Here is a 13,432-nt window from a genome sequence, read left to right on the forward strand (position 1 = left end):
GGGCTGTTTTCTGAGGTAGGTGTACCAAATTTTCAGTATAGCATCTAGTGCCACTCCCCAAAATACCCCTCAAGTTTCAAAATGATTGGACCAGGGGGTCCAAATCTATGAGCCCCAAAAGAAGGTGCCCCTATCCATCCACTATGGAAGGAAGGCATTTAAAAAGGTGTGCTGTCCCTTTAAATGTGATGAACTCCCTTGGAGTTCAATTATCCTTGCCCCTGGCTCTGCCCCAATGTCTCCTGGCTCCATCCCCAAAGTCCCCAGATATTTCTTGAATTGGACTTGGCAACCCTAGCCTCCTCCAATATTTTCAGCCATGCAACTGACAATGTCACTGCCAGCATACACTGGAAGTGACATCATTACATTGCCAGCAGTGTGCTAATGCCCTGGTATTTGAGCAAAACCTCTATGGTGGAAGCTATTTTTACCATGTAAAATTTTTGCCCAAATACCAGAGCATCACCAGTTTGTAAGCAATGTCATGATGTCTGTTTCAGTGTGTACCAGAAATAATGTTGCCAAAATTTTGGTGATACCAGCCTAGGGCTCTTTTTGCTGCTGTTGACATTGCAGAAACACAGAGCTAGGCTTCCCTGCTGCTTATAAGTTCCTCCTCTGGCCAGCTGATTTGTGGGGGACATGACCCAGGGGCAGGGAATCCCCAATCCTTGTGAGATGCTTGCAACCCTATTTGAAACATGTAGTGTATTTATATAAGTACTTGTTAGTGAATTTAAAAAGGGCATTTCAGCAAGAAAACGTTACTTTAATTTTAAACTGTACTTCTTGGGTTGCGTTTAATTATTGTGCTCATTTTATTGTATACCTTTTCTTCCCAGAGTGTTGTGAAAATGATTTATAATTTTATTTATATTTCAGATCTTTTATTGAAACATCATTGCTTTCTGGTGTCTGTTTTTTCATATATAACGGTTTGCAATTAAAATGTACCATGTATGTAATTGAATATGGATGCTTTATTATTTCAGCAGAATATAGATGTTCCAGAGCTGGACACTGCTGCTAGCAAAACATTCTTCAAGTCCACTCCAAAGACTATTGTGTGAAGCTGTTAGCAAATTACCAGTGTTAGCATTATTCACTAAGGTAAATACTACTTGAGTAAACTTGACTGAGTGACATAAAATGGAAGGTCTGTATTCAGTTTTCAAAAGAGACATCATCATCACTATAATCTCATCATAACTGATTTGTGGGTGTTTTAAATATGGAGATTGGAGCCATGAACAGACAAGATAGATCTCTCTACAATAGGGTTGCCAAGTCCAATTCAAGAAATATCTGGGGACTTTGGGGGTGGAGCAAGGAGACTTTGGGGGTGGAGCCAGGAGACATCAGGGCGGAGCCAGGAACAAGGGTGTGACAAGCATAATTGAACTCCAAGGGAGTTGTGGCCATCACATTTAAAGGGACCGCACACCTTTTTAAATGTCTTCCTTCCATAGGAAATAATGAAGGATAGGGGCACCTTCTTTTGGGGCTCATAGAATTAGACCCCATGGTCCAATTGTTTTGAAACTTGGCGGATACTTTGAAGAGAATCACTAGATACTATATTGAAAATCTGGTGCCTCTACCTCAAAAAACAGCGCCCCCAGAGCCCCCAAAACCTCCAGATCAATTTCCCATTATACCCTATGAGAATCGATCTCCACATAGAGAATAATGAAGTACTCAGCAGACTTTCTCCCCCCCCCCCCCATTTCTGGCAACACTGAAGGGGGATTGGCCTCTCTACTCACGAGTTGCTGCCAACTTCTTCAAAGTAACACAGACACCCCATCCCAAGAGGAAGCCTTTCAATCAGCGACTGAAGCCTCCGGAGGTAGAAACGCACATGGTCCTCTGGGGGCAGAGCTCCCCCCCTCCGCTGGCCAGACTCCCCGAGGAGATGCCTGTAGCAGCCGGAGAGGATGCAAGGACTACAAGTCCCAGCATGCACCTCGTGAAGGGAGGCCGCGCCGTTTCCCCCCCACACCCCTCCCGCTTCTACGTTTTTGGAGATCAGGGGAAAAGGCTGCTAATTCAGGGGTCCCCCAGCAGGGCGGAGGGGGGTTGGGAAGCCTACTCTACAAACCTGAAAAATCCTCCCCCCCTCCCCGGATACATTGAGGTGTTAAAACCACCCAAAATAATAGTAGCAGTGATTCTACAAATTCCCTCAGTGGCTATTGCTAGGTAATCCACAAAAGTATTGCCAGCCTTTAATTCTTAATTTTTGTCACTAAAATATAGGGGAAGCAGCAGGGCCTTTTCCAGAGCTGGTCTTTGAAGGAGGACTCATCAGAGCCTTGCCTGACAACAACTACTAGGCTGCTTGTTGCCACACAACTTGCATTACTCACCCAGGCCCAGCTACTAGGTACTATTCAACAGCAGCCACTGCTCAAAAGCAAGTGTGATGCAGTGGTTAGAGATTCAGACTAGGATCTGGGAGATCCTCGTTTGAATCATCTCTCTGCCATGGAAGCTCACTGGGTGACCTTGGGGCACTTACATATTCTCCCCATTATTAATGAAGTAAATATAGCTGAAGACAGTGGAGGAAATAAAAGGTAAGTTGGTTAGGGAGTGAAAAAGAGTAAAGGAAGAAAGGAAGGGTGAAGATATATGGATTGCTAGGAGGAGGGAAAGAGAAATTAGAGTGAGGAAGGGGATGCAGGGAAAGTGAGTCGCCTTCTGCAAGTCCTTGCAGGTTTTTCACCATGCAGTTGTGCGGCAAACATTGTGCAATTGAGCCATAATTTCTCCAGGTAATGTCTGCCAGGGCAAGGGAAGGGGGTTAGATAAAGGTCAGTTAGCTCTTGCATGAAAAGGAGAGAAGGAAGCAGGAAAAGGAGAGAAGAAATAATAGGGAAGGGAGAAATGAGATGCCCTCCTGTAGTCTTTGCAGGTCCTTGTTATTTGCTAAGCTGTATGCAACTGGCCAATTATCTTGCTGGGAGGATGATGGAATCAAGACCAAAGCAGAAGCAGGAACTAATCAGGTTGAATCCAGGCTAAACTGGCCATTTCCACTGATTTTGTCGTCCCACTGTAGACTCAGGCTGTTTTTTTTCTCAGGGTTGCCAGTCCCCCAGAAGTAGCATTTTGTGGGAGGGCAAAGGCAGAAATGTTATATTCTGCTGATGGAAAACTTAGTCTGGATCCAGCCCAGTGAAAGTTAGTGTGATGCAATTGTTAGACTAATCATGGATCTGGGAGATCCAGGTTCAAATCCCCACTCTGCCATAGAAATTTGTTGGGTGATTTTGGGCCAATCACACACTTACAGCCTATCGTCTCTCACAGAGTTGTTATGAGGATAACATGGAGAAGAATAATGTAAGCCGCCCTGAGTCCCCTATAGGGAGAAAATGAATAAAATCAGTAAATTAACCAGTGGGTTTTCTAAGTTTTGTCAAACTGCTTCTGATTTATGATGACCCTATGAATTAATGATCTCCAAGAAGTCCTGTTGTTAACAGCCTTGCTCAGATCTTGCAAACCAAGGATGATGGCTTCCCTTATTGAGTCAATATATCTCATGTTGGGTCTTCCTCTTTTGCTACTGCCTTTAACTTTTCCTAACATTGTGGTCTTTTCCAGTGAGTTTTGTCTTCTCATAATGTGACCAAAGTATGATAGCACCAGTTTATTCATTTTAGCTTCTGTGACCAAAGTATGATAGCACCAGTTTATTCATTTTAGCTTCAGGCTTGATTTCCTCTAGAATCCACTTAGTTGTCTTTTTAGCAGTCCATGATATCTGCAAAACTCTCAAATTACTCAATAGCATCTAAGAAAAAATTATGACTTTTTTTTAAAAAAACTTATTGCATAGTTTAGCAATATGCTGTATGTCACTCTTTCAGCTGTTTTGCAGGGCTCTGGGTAATCAAGATTCAAAATTTTATTTCAGAAGTTTACAAATCTGCCTTTCACCCAGCAAACTAGGATCCAAGACTGCTAACAGATTAAAAATTAATGCCTGCAGGAATAGTCAATTGCTGCCTTTTACATAAGAGATACAGGAGGAGCAGACCTAAAAGACTTACAGGAATAAGATAATTGATTGGTTGTTGATTGAGAATTGTGTCTTGGATCTCCCAGGCAATTTTTGAAGTTATATAGTTTGTTGTTAAGCATAGAAGTGTCCCAGTTTGTGTCTGCTTTCCCAGCAACAGTTGGCTAAGCCAATAATTGATCTACTGACAGCAGCTAAACACTTGTTTTCAGGAAATGCAGAAGAAAGGGCTAATAATATATTCTTCTATTTAACCCACATGATAGTCAAATATCTATGAAAATAGGGCTGTTGCTAATACTGCTATAGAATTTGAATATCTAGAAGGAATTACTAATTATTATTGGTTTCTTTGTTTAAAAAGGTATGTTTGGTATTAGCCATAGAGACTGCATTAAATAATTGATTCTCTATCGCATTGATTCTGCTGCCCACCAGCTTCAGTAGATGACCCCATGGATTTGCCACAAAGGAACCTGCTCATCAGAGCAGTTCATCTGCTAGATAAATGTTTGGTTTTGTCAGAATGCTGCGAGAATTTATAGAAAAGAGGTTAAAAATGGATAGAAAAGACAGTTGGCTTTGTAGAATTAATAGCAAATCTGATTTCAGAGCATTTTATTTAGTTAATGTGATCCAATTAAGCCAAGTTAAAGCTTTATTGGGTGCATTGTTCAAAATCATTCTTTCTATGAGAAAGTGTTAAAGTTGCAGGTCTGTTTGTGCCAGCTGGATGTGCAGTTTATAATGCAGAAGGCAATGAGGTGGTGAATAACAGGATTACTTTTAGAGGTTAATAATTGGGTAGAGGAAAAGCCATTTGTGATGCTTTAGCACATGCCGAGTCTTAACAGTTTGAAATTTTAAGGGCAAATTGTCATTAACAAACTGCAAATCATATTCTAAACTGCCCCCTTTGTTAAATGTACGCTTGTGTTAATGTGCTGCTTTTTTGCTTTTTTTTTTTTAGCAGAGGGATGTGTGGGATCACTGGCAATTGCAGAGCAAAATTATCTCTCTAAAATGCAGGCCTCTTATAATAGCCTAATTTTGTGTTCCCAGCTTGGGGCCACTCAGTCCAGCCTCAGATATGTTTTTAAGTAAGGAGGGCAGAATGCACTGAAGGGATAAACCTGCCATTTCATATTCTTGGTGCCCAGCAGGTCTGAATGTTTCTTCTGTAAAAAATGCAGTTTCCCTTTTACAGTAGAAGCAATTGAGGATTCTTGGAAGGGAATTAAGGTTGCCTAAAAGTTCTTGAGTGTCCCATTAGAGTAGCTTAAACCTAGGCTACTGAGAATCTTACCAGTAAGAGTATTATTTGTATCTGGAGTAAGAGTATCTGCAGCTAAGAGTATCTGAAGCTACATCCCTTTTCTCAGAATGGGATATTGTGCAGTGACTTTAGCATTATTAATGGTAAAAGAGAAAAATGTCTTGCTTTTCTGAAATATGAACTCTCACTATAGCACATTCTAAAGTTTTATTGTTCCTGACAGTAGCTGAATAAAGATATGGCCTCTTTGAAAGTTATTTCTGAGATTTGAAAGTGAAGTGTCTCCATTTAGCTGAGGAAGGATCTGGCCTTAGACTGGTGTAACTTTGCATGAAGAGACCATTGTGGTTATAAACAATTTTATTAGTAACATATGGTAGCAAAGTTATATCTATATCTTACAACTTAAAAAAGGAAAAATCCCAGCTACAAATACAAGAATATGGGGAGTTGGCGGGACTTTTTATAAATGTTGGAAATGTAAAAAGCATGAAGGTTCTTTCTACCATATGTGGTGGACTTGTGAAAGAGCTAAAATGTTTTGGCAGATGATTCAGCAAGAGATTTCTAATATCTTGGGATATGAGTTTAATAAAGTTGCAGAGACTTTTCTGTTGGGACTACATATGGAAAAATTTCCAAAAGAAGATAGAACTTTAATTTGGTACTTGCTCTCAGCTGCTAAGACATTGTATGCGCAGTTGTGGAAGCAAGAAAAAATACCAGAGAAATGGGACTGGATTATAAAAGTTATGTCATGGAGTGAAATGGACAAATTAACTAGAATATTAAGAGATTATGATTTAGAACTTTTTAAGTTGGAGTGGAAGAAGTTCAGAAGATACGTAGAAAAAGAGTGGAAAATAAAGGGACATTGGACAATCTTTGATAATGATTAAGTTTTTAAAACAAGAGTATAACTTTTGGGTTTTTTAATAGTTAAGGGTACCTTTAATATTTGGGGTTTTTTTAAGTAAATAACACTGGCGGGGGGTCAAGTAACGGGGGGAGGGGTGGAGGGAAAGTAAGATATGGGGTAGATAAATTTTTCCTTTTTTAAGTTGTAAGATATAGATATAACTTTGCTATAATGACTTTATAATGTTTATAGTCATTATTTAATAACGAAATTGGTCTGTAGTTCTTTACATTCGTGGCATCTCTATCTTCTTTAGGTATCAAGGAGATAACAGCTTCTTTCCAAGTATTTGGTACATTCCCTTTTATTCTTATTATATTCATCAGCTTCTGCAATTTTGGTATTAATTCATCTTTAAGAGTTTTAAAATATTTAGCTATATATCCATCTGGCCCAGGAGCTTTTCCATTTTTCATTGCGTTGATTGCTGCTTCAATTTCTATCTTTTCTACTGGATCATTCAAAACTTTTCTCATATTTTCAGTTAGAGGTTCTATTTTTAACTTTTGTAAATATTCATCCATCTTCTCTTTCTTTCTTTATTTTAACACCTTTAAACAGTTTGGCATAGTACTTGAAAAATTCTCTTTATTCCCTCTTGGGTAACCACCTCTCTTCCATCTACCACAATTCTATTAATAATTCTGTTTTCTCTCTTTTCCTTCAATTGCCAAGCCAAATATTTTCCCGGCTTATTTGCTCCCTCAAAGGATTTCTGCTGAAGTCTTTTCAAATTCCATTCCACCTCTTTGTTCAACAAATGTCTCAATTGGGTTTGTAATATTGTAATTTCCCTTAAAATTTTCTTTTTCCCTGGTCTTTTTCTCAGCTCCCCTTCCTTTTTCTTTATTTCATTTTGAATGTCCACTAACTGTTTTTCTTTACTTCTTTTATCTTTATTATTCAAAGTAAACAACACTCCTCTCATTACTGCTTTGTAAGCATCCCAGACTGTTTGAAAATCAATATCTTTTCTATCATTCACTTGGAAAAAAGCTTTAGTTTCCTTTTTTAGGAATGTCACTGTCTCTTTATTCTGTAGCAAATCTTCATTCAATCTCCATCTTCTTAATTTCTTAGACAATTTTGTAATCCACATTATTGGGTTATGATCGGCCCCAATTTTAGGTAAAATCTCTATCTTTCTTGTTTAAAACTTAAGTCTTTAGTTTCCCACAGCATGTCAATTCTAGAGAAAGTTTTATGTCTTGCTGAAAAAAAAGTATAGTCCTGCACTTCAGGATTAAATTTCCTCCATATATCTTCTAAATTTTCTTGTTTAGCCAATTCAAAGAAGGATTTTGGCAGTTTCCCTTCTTTCCCATCATTTTTTCCCTCCAGATCTATCCAATGAATTCTTAACTGTTCCATTAAAGTCTCCCATTAGCAATACTTGATCATAAGTCAACTCATCAAATTTTTTTATAATGTCTTTTTAAAAAGCATCCTTTGCACCATTAGGCGCATATAGTCCCAATAACAACGTTTTTTTCCCATTTAATGTTATCTCCACTTCTACAAATCTTCCATCCTTGTCTTTAAATACTAATTTTGGCTCCAATTCATGTTTAATATATAAAACCACTCCCCTTTTCTTCTGTTCAGCTAGGGAAAAAAATTCTGTTCCCAATTGTTTATTCCATAAAAATTTGTAATCCTTTTGTTTAATGTGTACTTCTTGCAAACAAATTATATTATAATTTTGCTTTTTAATCCAATGAAATGTTGCCCTTCTTTTTTGTGGAGAATTTAGTCCATTAACATTCCAAGACAATAATTTGTAATCCATCATGGTGCAAACTCTTTATTTTCTTCAAAAAATCTACACAACTCCTGAGCATTTGTAATTGTGACTCTCTTCCCCTGGAGTTCAAAGCTCAAGCCTTCAGGTATTATCCATCTAAACCTCGTGCCATTGTCTCTCAATTTTTCTGTCAGCTTTTTATATGTTCTCCTATCATTTATCACTTGCCTTGGCAACTCCTTCATAATTCTCACTTTACTGCCTCCCACTATCGATGTCTTTTTAAAATTTGTATTCATGATCCTTCCCACCATTTCCTTTGTCATATATCTTATAACAATATCTCTTGGTAAGTTGTTTTTCTTGGCAAAAAGTGAGCGCATGAAGAGACCATTGTGGACTAGAAGTGATCACAGCAGCTTGAAGGACCCACAGGTTTTTCCTATAGGAGACAGAATCAATGAATGGAATTCCCAGTCCTTTCAACCTCAACTGTCTTTGGAGCTACTTAAAGGAGCTTCATGCTTGGCAAGGAAGATGCAACTTCAGTGCGCATCCACATGGGTCAAGGGAATGAGTACTGTAACTCTGGAGGGAAGACAGGCATCTGTAAACACACAGTAAATGTGTGAGGAGGTTACAAGCAGTTGTGGCTCCCCGGCAAATGTTTCTGAGTGCTTTCATATTGCATATCACGGCTTCAGACAGCAGAATCAAATGTCTTCTTGCTATTTAGAATAGGATGTCTTCTTGCTGTTTAGAAAGCAAGAAGACATCCTATTTCTTCCTGATTGAATTACCAGTGAAAGAGGGTCACAGGAGCACCTTATGTCCTTTGTTCTTACCTCCACTCTTCCTTTTGACAGCTGCCTCACATGTTACAGGGCAGAAACTGGTACACATTTAAAGGATTAATGGAGCAGATCCATCCTAATACGCCTTCCTTCAGCTCCTGAGACTCAGGAGCTGAAGGAAGGCATCATGCTTTGCTCAGAAAAGTGTTTGGATAGGGGTAGGAACCACCTAAGTATGTACTTGCTTCTACCTTGTAATGGGAAGGAGCTGTATGCTCACAGCAAGTGCAGGGACTCACTGACAATGGCATGTGCTTCTGCTCTCATATTCTGCATACACCCTGTCATGGGCCATGTGATTTGTAGTCATGACACACAGTAGACTGGCTTGTAGGGTGAAGTGTGGTGGAAGGAGTTAAAGAATGGATGTTCTTGTCTTTCTTGACCCTGCCCCTCCTCTTTTATTCTGTTATAAAATCCAAAGTCATCTGTGTAATAGGATACAGGCATTGATCGAGATCTTATTGTGCTCAAGCAGAACTGGGGTACTGCTAGATGCACACATGAGTGGAGTTGGGTCAGAGGTTAAATAGACTACCTTAGACCCTCAGGGGCTGGGAGGTATGAGGGAGGAGAAAGGGGAGGCTCTGCAGTGACCATAAGGGCTGGACTACTGCAGTAGCCAATAGAAAGTTCATTGGTGGCACCTAATTGGGTGCTTGCTCTTGACCAATGGACTTGCCTGGATCCTGGATACCTGAGAGAACTTTCAGATTGAAACGGACCAGGGGGAGGCTCCAAAGTGACAGTTGGGAAGAAGAATGGAAGTGATTACTGGGTGGGGAATGCTTACGACTATATGGACTTATCTAACAGGGTGACAATAGAGAATCAAATGCTGGCCTAGGTAACACCTGGTTTACAATGGAACTTGGCTCTGGCTGAAGATGGTCTTCCTCTTCTTCAGTCTTCTTCTTGGCACCAGTCTTTGTCCTGGGTTTTGTTAGACACAGGCTTGAGTGGTCAGGCAGGATCCATGCCTGGATAAGCTTGATTGCCTTATGCAGAAGTTGAAGCAGCTGTTGGCTATGGAGTCAGGAAAACAAGATGGATTCTGGTGGTGTTAGCCTTTGGTTCAAGGAAACAGGCTGGAAATACGGTGGCATGGCTCCTTCCACTGCAGCGGCCAAGACTGGACACACAAGGAGCAGCTGGAAGCTCGTCTGTAGTTCTTGCTAACACCCATCCAGAGATGTAAAATGCTGCTGCAAAGCTGAGGCTTATAGTATCCACATAAGCCTTAGAAACTGTGGGCAAAGTCCACTTCTTAGAGCAGATGTGTGCGAGTCAAAACTCCAGGCACCCTGGCAACCATACTGGTGATCACAATGTCCATGTGTATAAAAAGTAGGGGCTTTTCCTTACACTATTCAATAGGATTGAATTAGAAGAGTGCATTCTATGTTACAGGAGATATTAATTGGCTTCTTTACTCAGATATGAGTTAGTATAAAGAAAGTGTAATTTAGAGAAAAATGGATTTTGCTTCTTGATTGACAGGATTGACAAGTGGACTCAGCTAGACAGAGAACCCAAAAGCCGCAGAATTTGTTAACTAATTCTGTCTTGTGATGAATGCCTTGCCTTCCTCCAGCACCTACAAGACTTGCTAAGATCTGCCAAAAAGCCTAGCAGGCAATGGCAACTTCTGAAGACAACCTCTGCATGCATTAGCAACTGAAAGGCCTATAAATTGGCTAGTCTGTCCCTATACAATCATCCAGAGATAAATGCAGCAAGAATAACCAAATATAAACTGTGTCTGAAACAGCCCCGTAGCCAGAAATTTTCGGGTGGGGGAGCCAGGACATAAAAGTTTGGGTGGGGGGGCTGTGGAGTCTTGGCTGCTTCTTCCAGCAGCCAGCCTCCGGGCCCCAGCTCTCTCTCACACACACACGTTTGGGGGTGCGAAGAAGAGCCTGGGGAAAGTGGCGGCGGCAAAAATGGGGCTGCGGGAAGAGCTTGGGAGACAGGGAAGAGCCTGGAGAGAGCAGCGGTGGCAAAAATGGGGCTGTGGGCAGTGTGGGAAGAGTGAGAGAGGCAGGGGAGAGCCCGGGGAGAGCGGCAGCGGCAAAAATGGGGCTGCAGGGAGAGCTTAGGAGGCAGGGAAGAGTCTGGGGAGAGCAGCGGCAGCGAAAATGGGGCTGCGGGGAGACCTTGGGAGGCAGGGAAGAGTTTGGGAAGAGCAGCAGCGGCGAAAATGGGGCTGCGGGGGAGGCAGGGAAGAGCCTGGGGAGAGCGGTGGCAGTGAAAATAGGGCTGCGGGGAGAGCTTGGGAGGCAGGGAAGAGCTCAGAGAGAGTGGCGGTGGCGAAAATGGGGCTGCGGGGAGAGCGGGGGAGGCAGGGAAGAGGCCTGGCAGAGCTGCTGTGGCGAAAACGGGGCTGTGGGGAGAGCGGGGGAGGCAGGGAAAAGCCCGGGGAGAGTGGCAGTGGTGGCAAAAACAGGGCTGTGGTAAGAGTGGGAGAGGCAGGGAAGAGCCCGAGGAGAGCGGCAGCAGCTAAAATGGGGCTGTGGGGAGAGCGGCGGTGGCAAAAACGGGGCTGCGGGGAGAGCGGGGGAGGCAGGGAAGAGCCTAGGGAGACTGGCGGCAGCAAAAACAGGGCCACAAGGAGAGCAGTGGAGAAAGATGGGGCCACACAGGTGGAAGTGGGCGTTGGGTGGAGCGGCCATTCCCCCCCCCCCCTGGACCCCACCATGGCTACGGGCCTGGTCTGAAAGATCATGCAAGGAAAATTTCAGGCAGTGAAATCCAGCAAATTCCAGAATGAGATCTGAAATACGTATTTGAGGATCTAACTTGTTTCGTCTGATTCCCTGAAAATGTTCTAAGTCACCAGATTTTTTTGTTTAAAAAGCAGAACAATACTATTGTTTTGTACAGGAGTCCTGCACAGTGCTAGCCCTAGACTGTCTGGCACCCTAGGCAAGGCTAACTTTTGCCTCCCCCTTGCATTGATAACATCATTAAGTCACATGGGGGTGTCCAATTCGGTGCTCCCAGAAGGCCAGCACTCTAGGCAATTGCCTAGTTTGTCTAATGGCAGGGCCAGCCCTGGTCTTGCAACAAGATCAAAAATCTGCATAATGTATTGGTACACAAGCTGTGAATTTCATCATCACTTAATATTGTGTACTTTGGAACTAAACAGTTACTTATACTGTGATCCTAAATGTATTTTCTTGGAGCTGAATTTATTATTTCAGTGCAACATACTTTTAAAATATGCATGCTAAGACATTTGTTGTTGTTTGTTTTTGTTTATTTAGTAATTTAGTTGTTTCTAATTTAGTTATTTTGCAGGAGCTGGACCTCACCCTTACAGATCACAAAGCTTGGTATGAAAGGTACAAAAATGACATACCAGTCTTTCATTTGAATGGTCAATTTCTGATGAAACACTGTGTGGATATAGAAAAATTGGAGAATCGGGTGTTGAAAATAAAGTTGCAAGATGGTAACTAGAATTGAAAGAAATGAGTGAATTGCAAGCAGAACATAAAATAATTTTGTGCTGCTTCCCAACCAAGTAAAATATTAGAATTGTAAGAAGTTAATGAAGATAGTGTTTGACATGTGCTGCAATCAGAAATATTTTCTGTTTGCTGAAACTGATTATGAAGAAAAGATGGAAGTGTACAAAACTCAAAGTTGAACTTGTGGACTCAAAGTTGAACTTGTGGATCTTCTAACAAAAATCTGTAATCTTTCATTGAAATCTGCCTCCGTTCCTGAGGACTGGAAGGTAGCAAATGTCACCCCCATCTTTAAAAAGGGTTCCAGAGGAGATCCGGGAAATTACAGGCCAGTCAGTCTGACTTCAATACCGGGAAAGTTGGTAGAAACCAAAATCAAGGACAGAATGAGTAGGCACATTGATGAACACGGGTTATTGAGGAAGACTCAGCATGGGTTCTGCAAGGGAAGATCTTGCCTCACTAACCTGTTACATTTCTTTGAGAGGGTGAACAAACATGTGGACAAAGGAGACCCGATAGATGTTGTTTACCTTGACTTCCAGAAAGCTTTTGATAAAGTTCCTCATCAAAGGCTCCTTAGAAAACTTGAGAGTCATGGAGTAAAAGGACAGGTCCTCTTGTGGATCAAAAACTGGCTTAGTAATAGGAAGCAGAGAGTCAGTATAAATGGGCAGTCTTCGCAGTGGAGGACGGTAAGCAGTGGGGTGCCGCAGGGCTCGGTACTGGGTCCCATGCTCTTTAACTTGTTCATAAATGATTTAGAGTTGGGAGTGAGCAGTGAAGTGGCCAAGTTTGCGGATGACACTAAATTGTTCAGGGTGGTGAGAACCAGAGAGGATTGTGAGGAACTCCAAAGAGATCTGTTGAGGCTGGGTGAGTGGGCGTCAACGTGGCAGATGCGGTTCAATGTGGCCAAGTGCAAAGTAATGCACATTGGGGCCAAGAATCCCAGCTACAAATACAAGTTGATGGGGTGTGAACTGGCAGAGACTGACCAAGAGAGAGATCTTGGGGTTGTGGTAGATAACTCACTGAAAATGTCAAGACAGTGTGCGTCTGCAATAAAAAAGGCCAACGCCATGCTGGGAATTATTAGGAAGGGAATTGAAAACAAATCAGCCAGTATC

General features: G+C 41.7%; 1 protein-coding gene across 1 annotated transcript; it reads left to right on the forward strand.

The window, feature by feature from the left end:
* Nucleotides 1-1,005: 1,005 nt before the first annotated feature.
* CUNH5orf63 (chromosome unknown C5orf63 homolog) lies at nt 1,006-12,315 on the forward strand. Its single transcript, XM_060263407.1, has 3 exons — nt 1,006-1,113; nt 2,263-2,389; nt 12,119-12,315. Exons 1-3 carry the CDS (start codon nt 1,006-1,008, stop codon nt 12,289-12,291), a joined length of 408 nt encoding a protein of 135 aa, XP_060119390.1. The 3' UTR covers nt 12,292-12,315.
* Nucleotides 12,316-13,432: the final 1,117 nt, after the last annotated feature.

The sequence above is a fragment of the Heteronotia binoei genome, unplaced genomic scaffold (assembly GCF_032191835.1).
Source record: "Heteronotia binoei isolate CCM8104 ecotype False Entrance Well unplaced genomic scaffold, APGP_CSIRO_Hbin_v1 ptg000055l___fragment_4___debris, whole genome shotgun sequence".
NCBI lineage: Eukaryota > Metazoa > Chordata > Lepidosauria > Squamata > Gekkonidae > Heteronotia > Heteronotia binoei.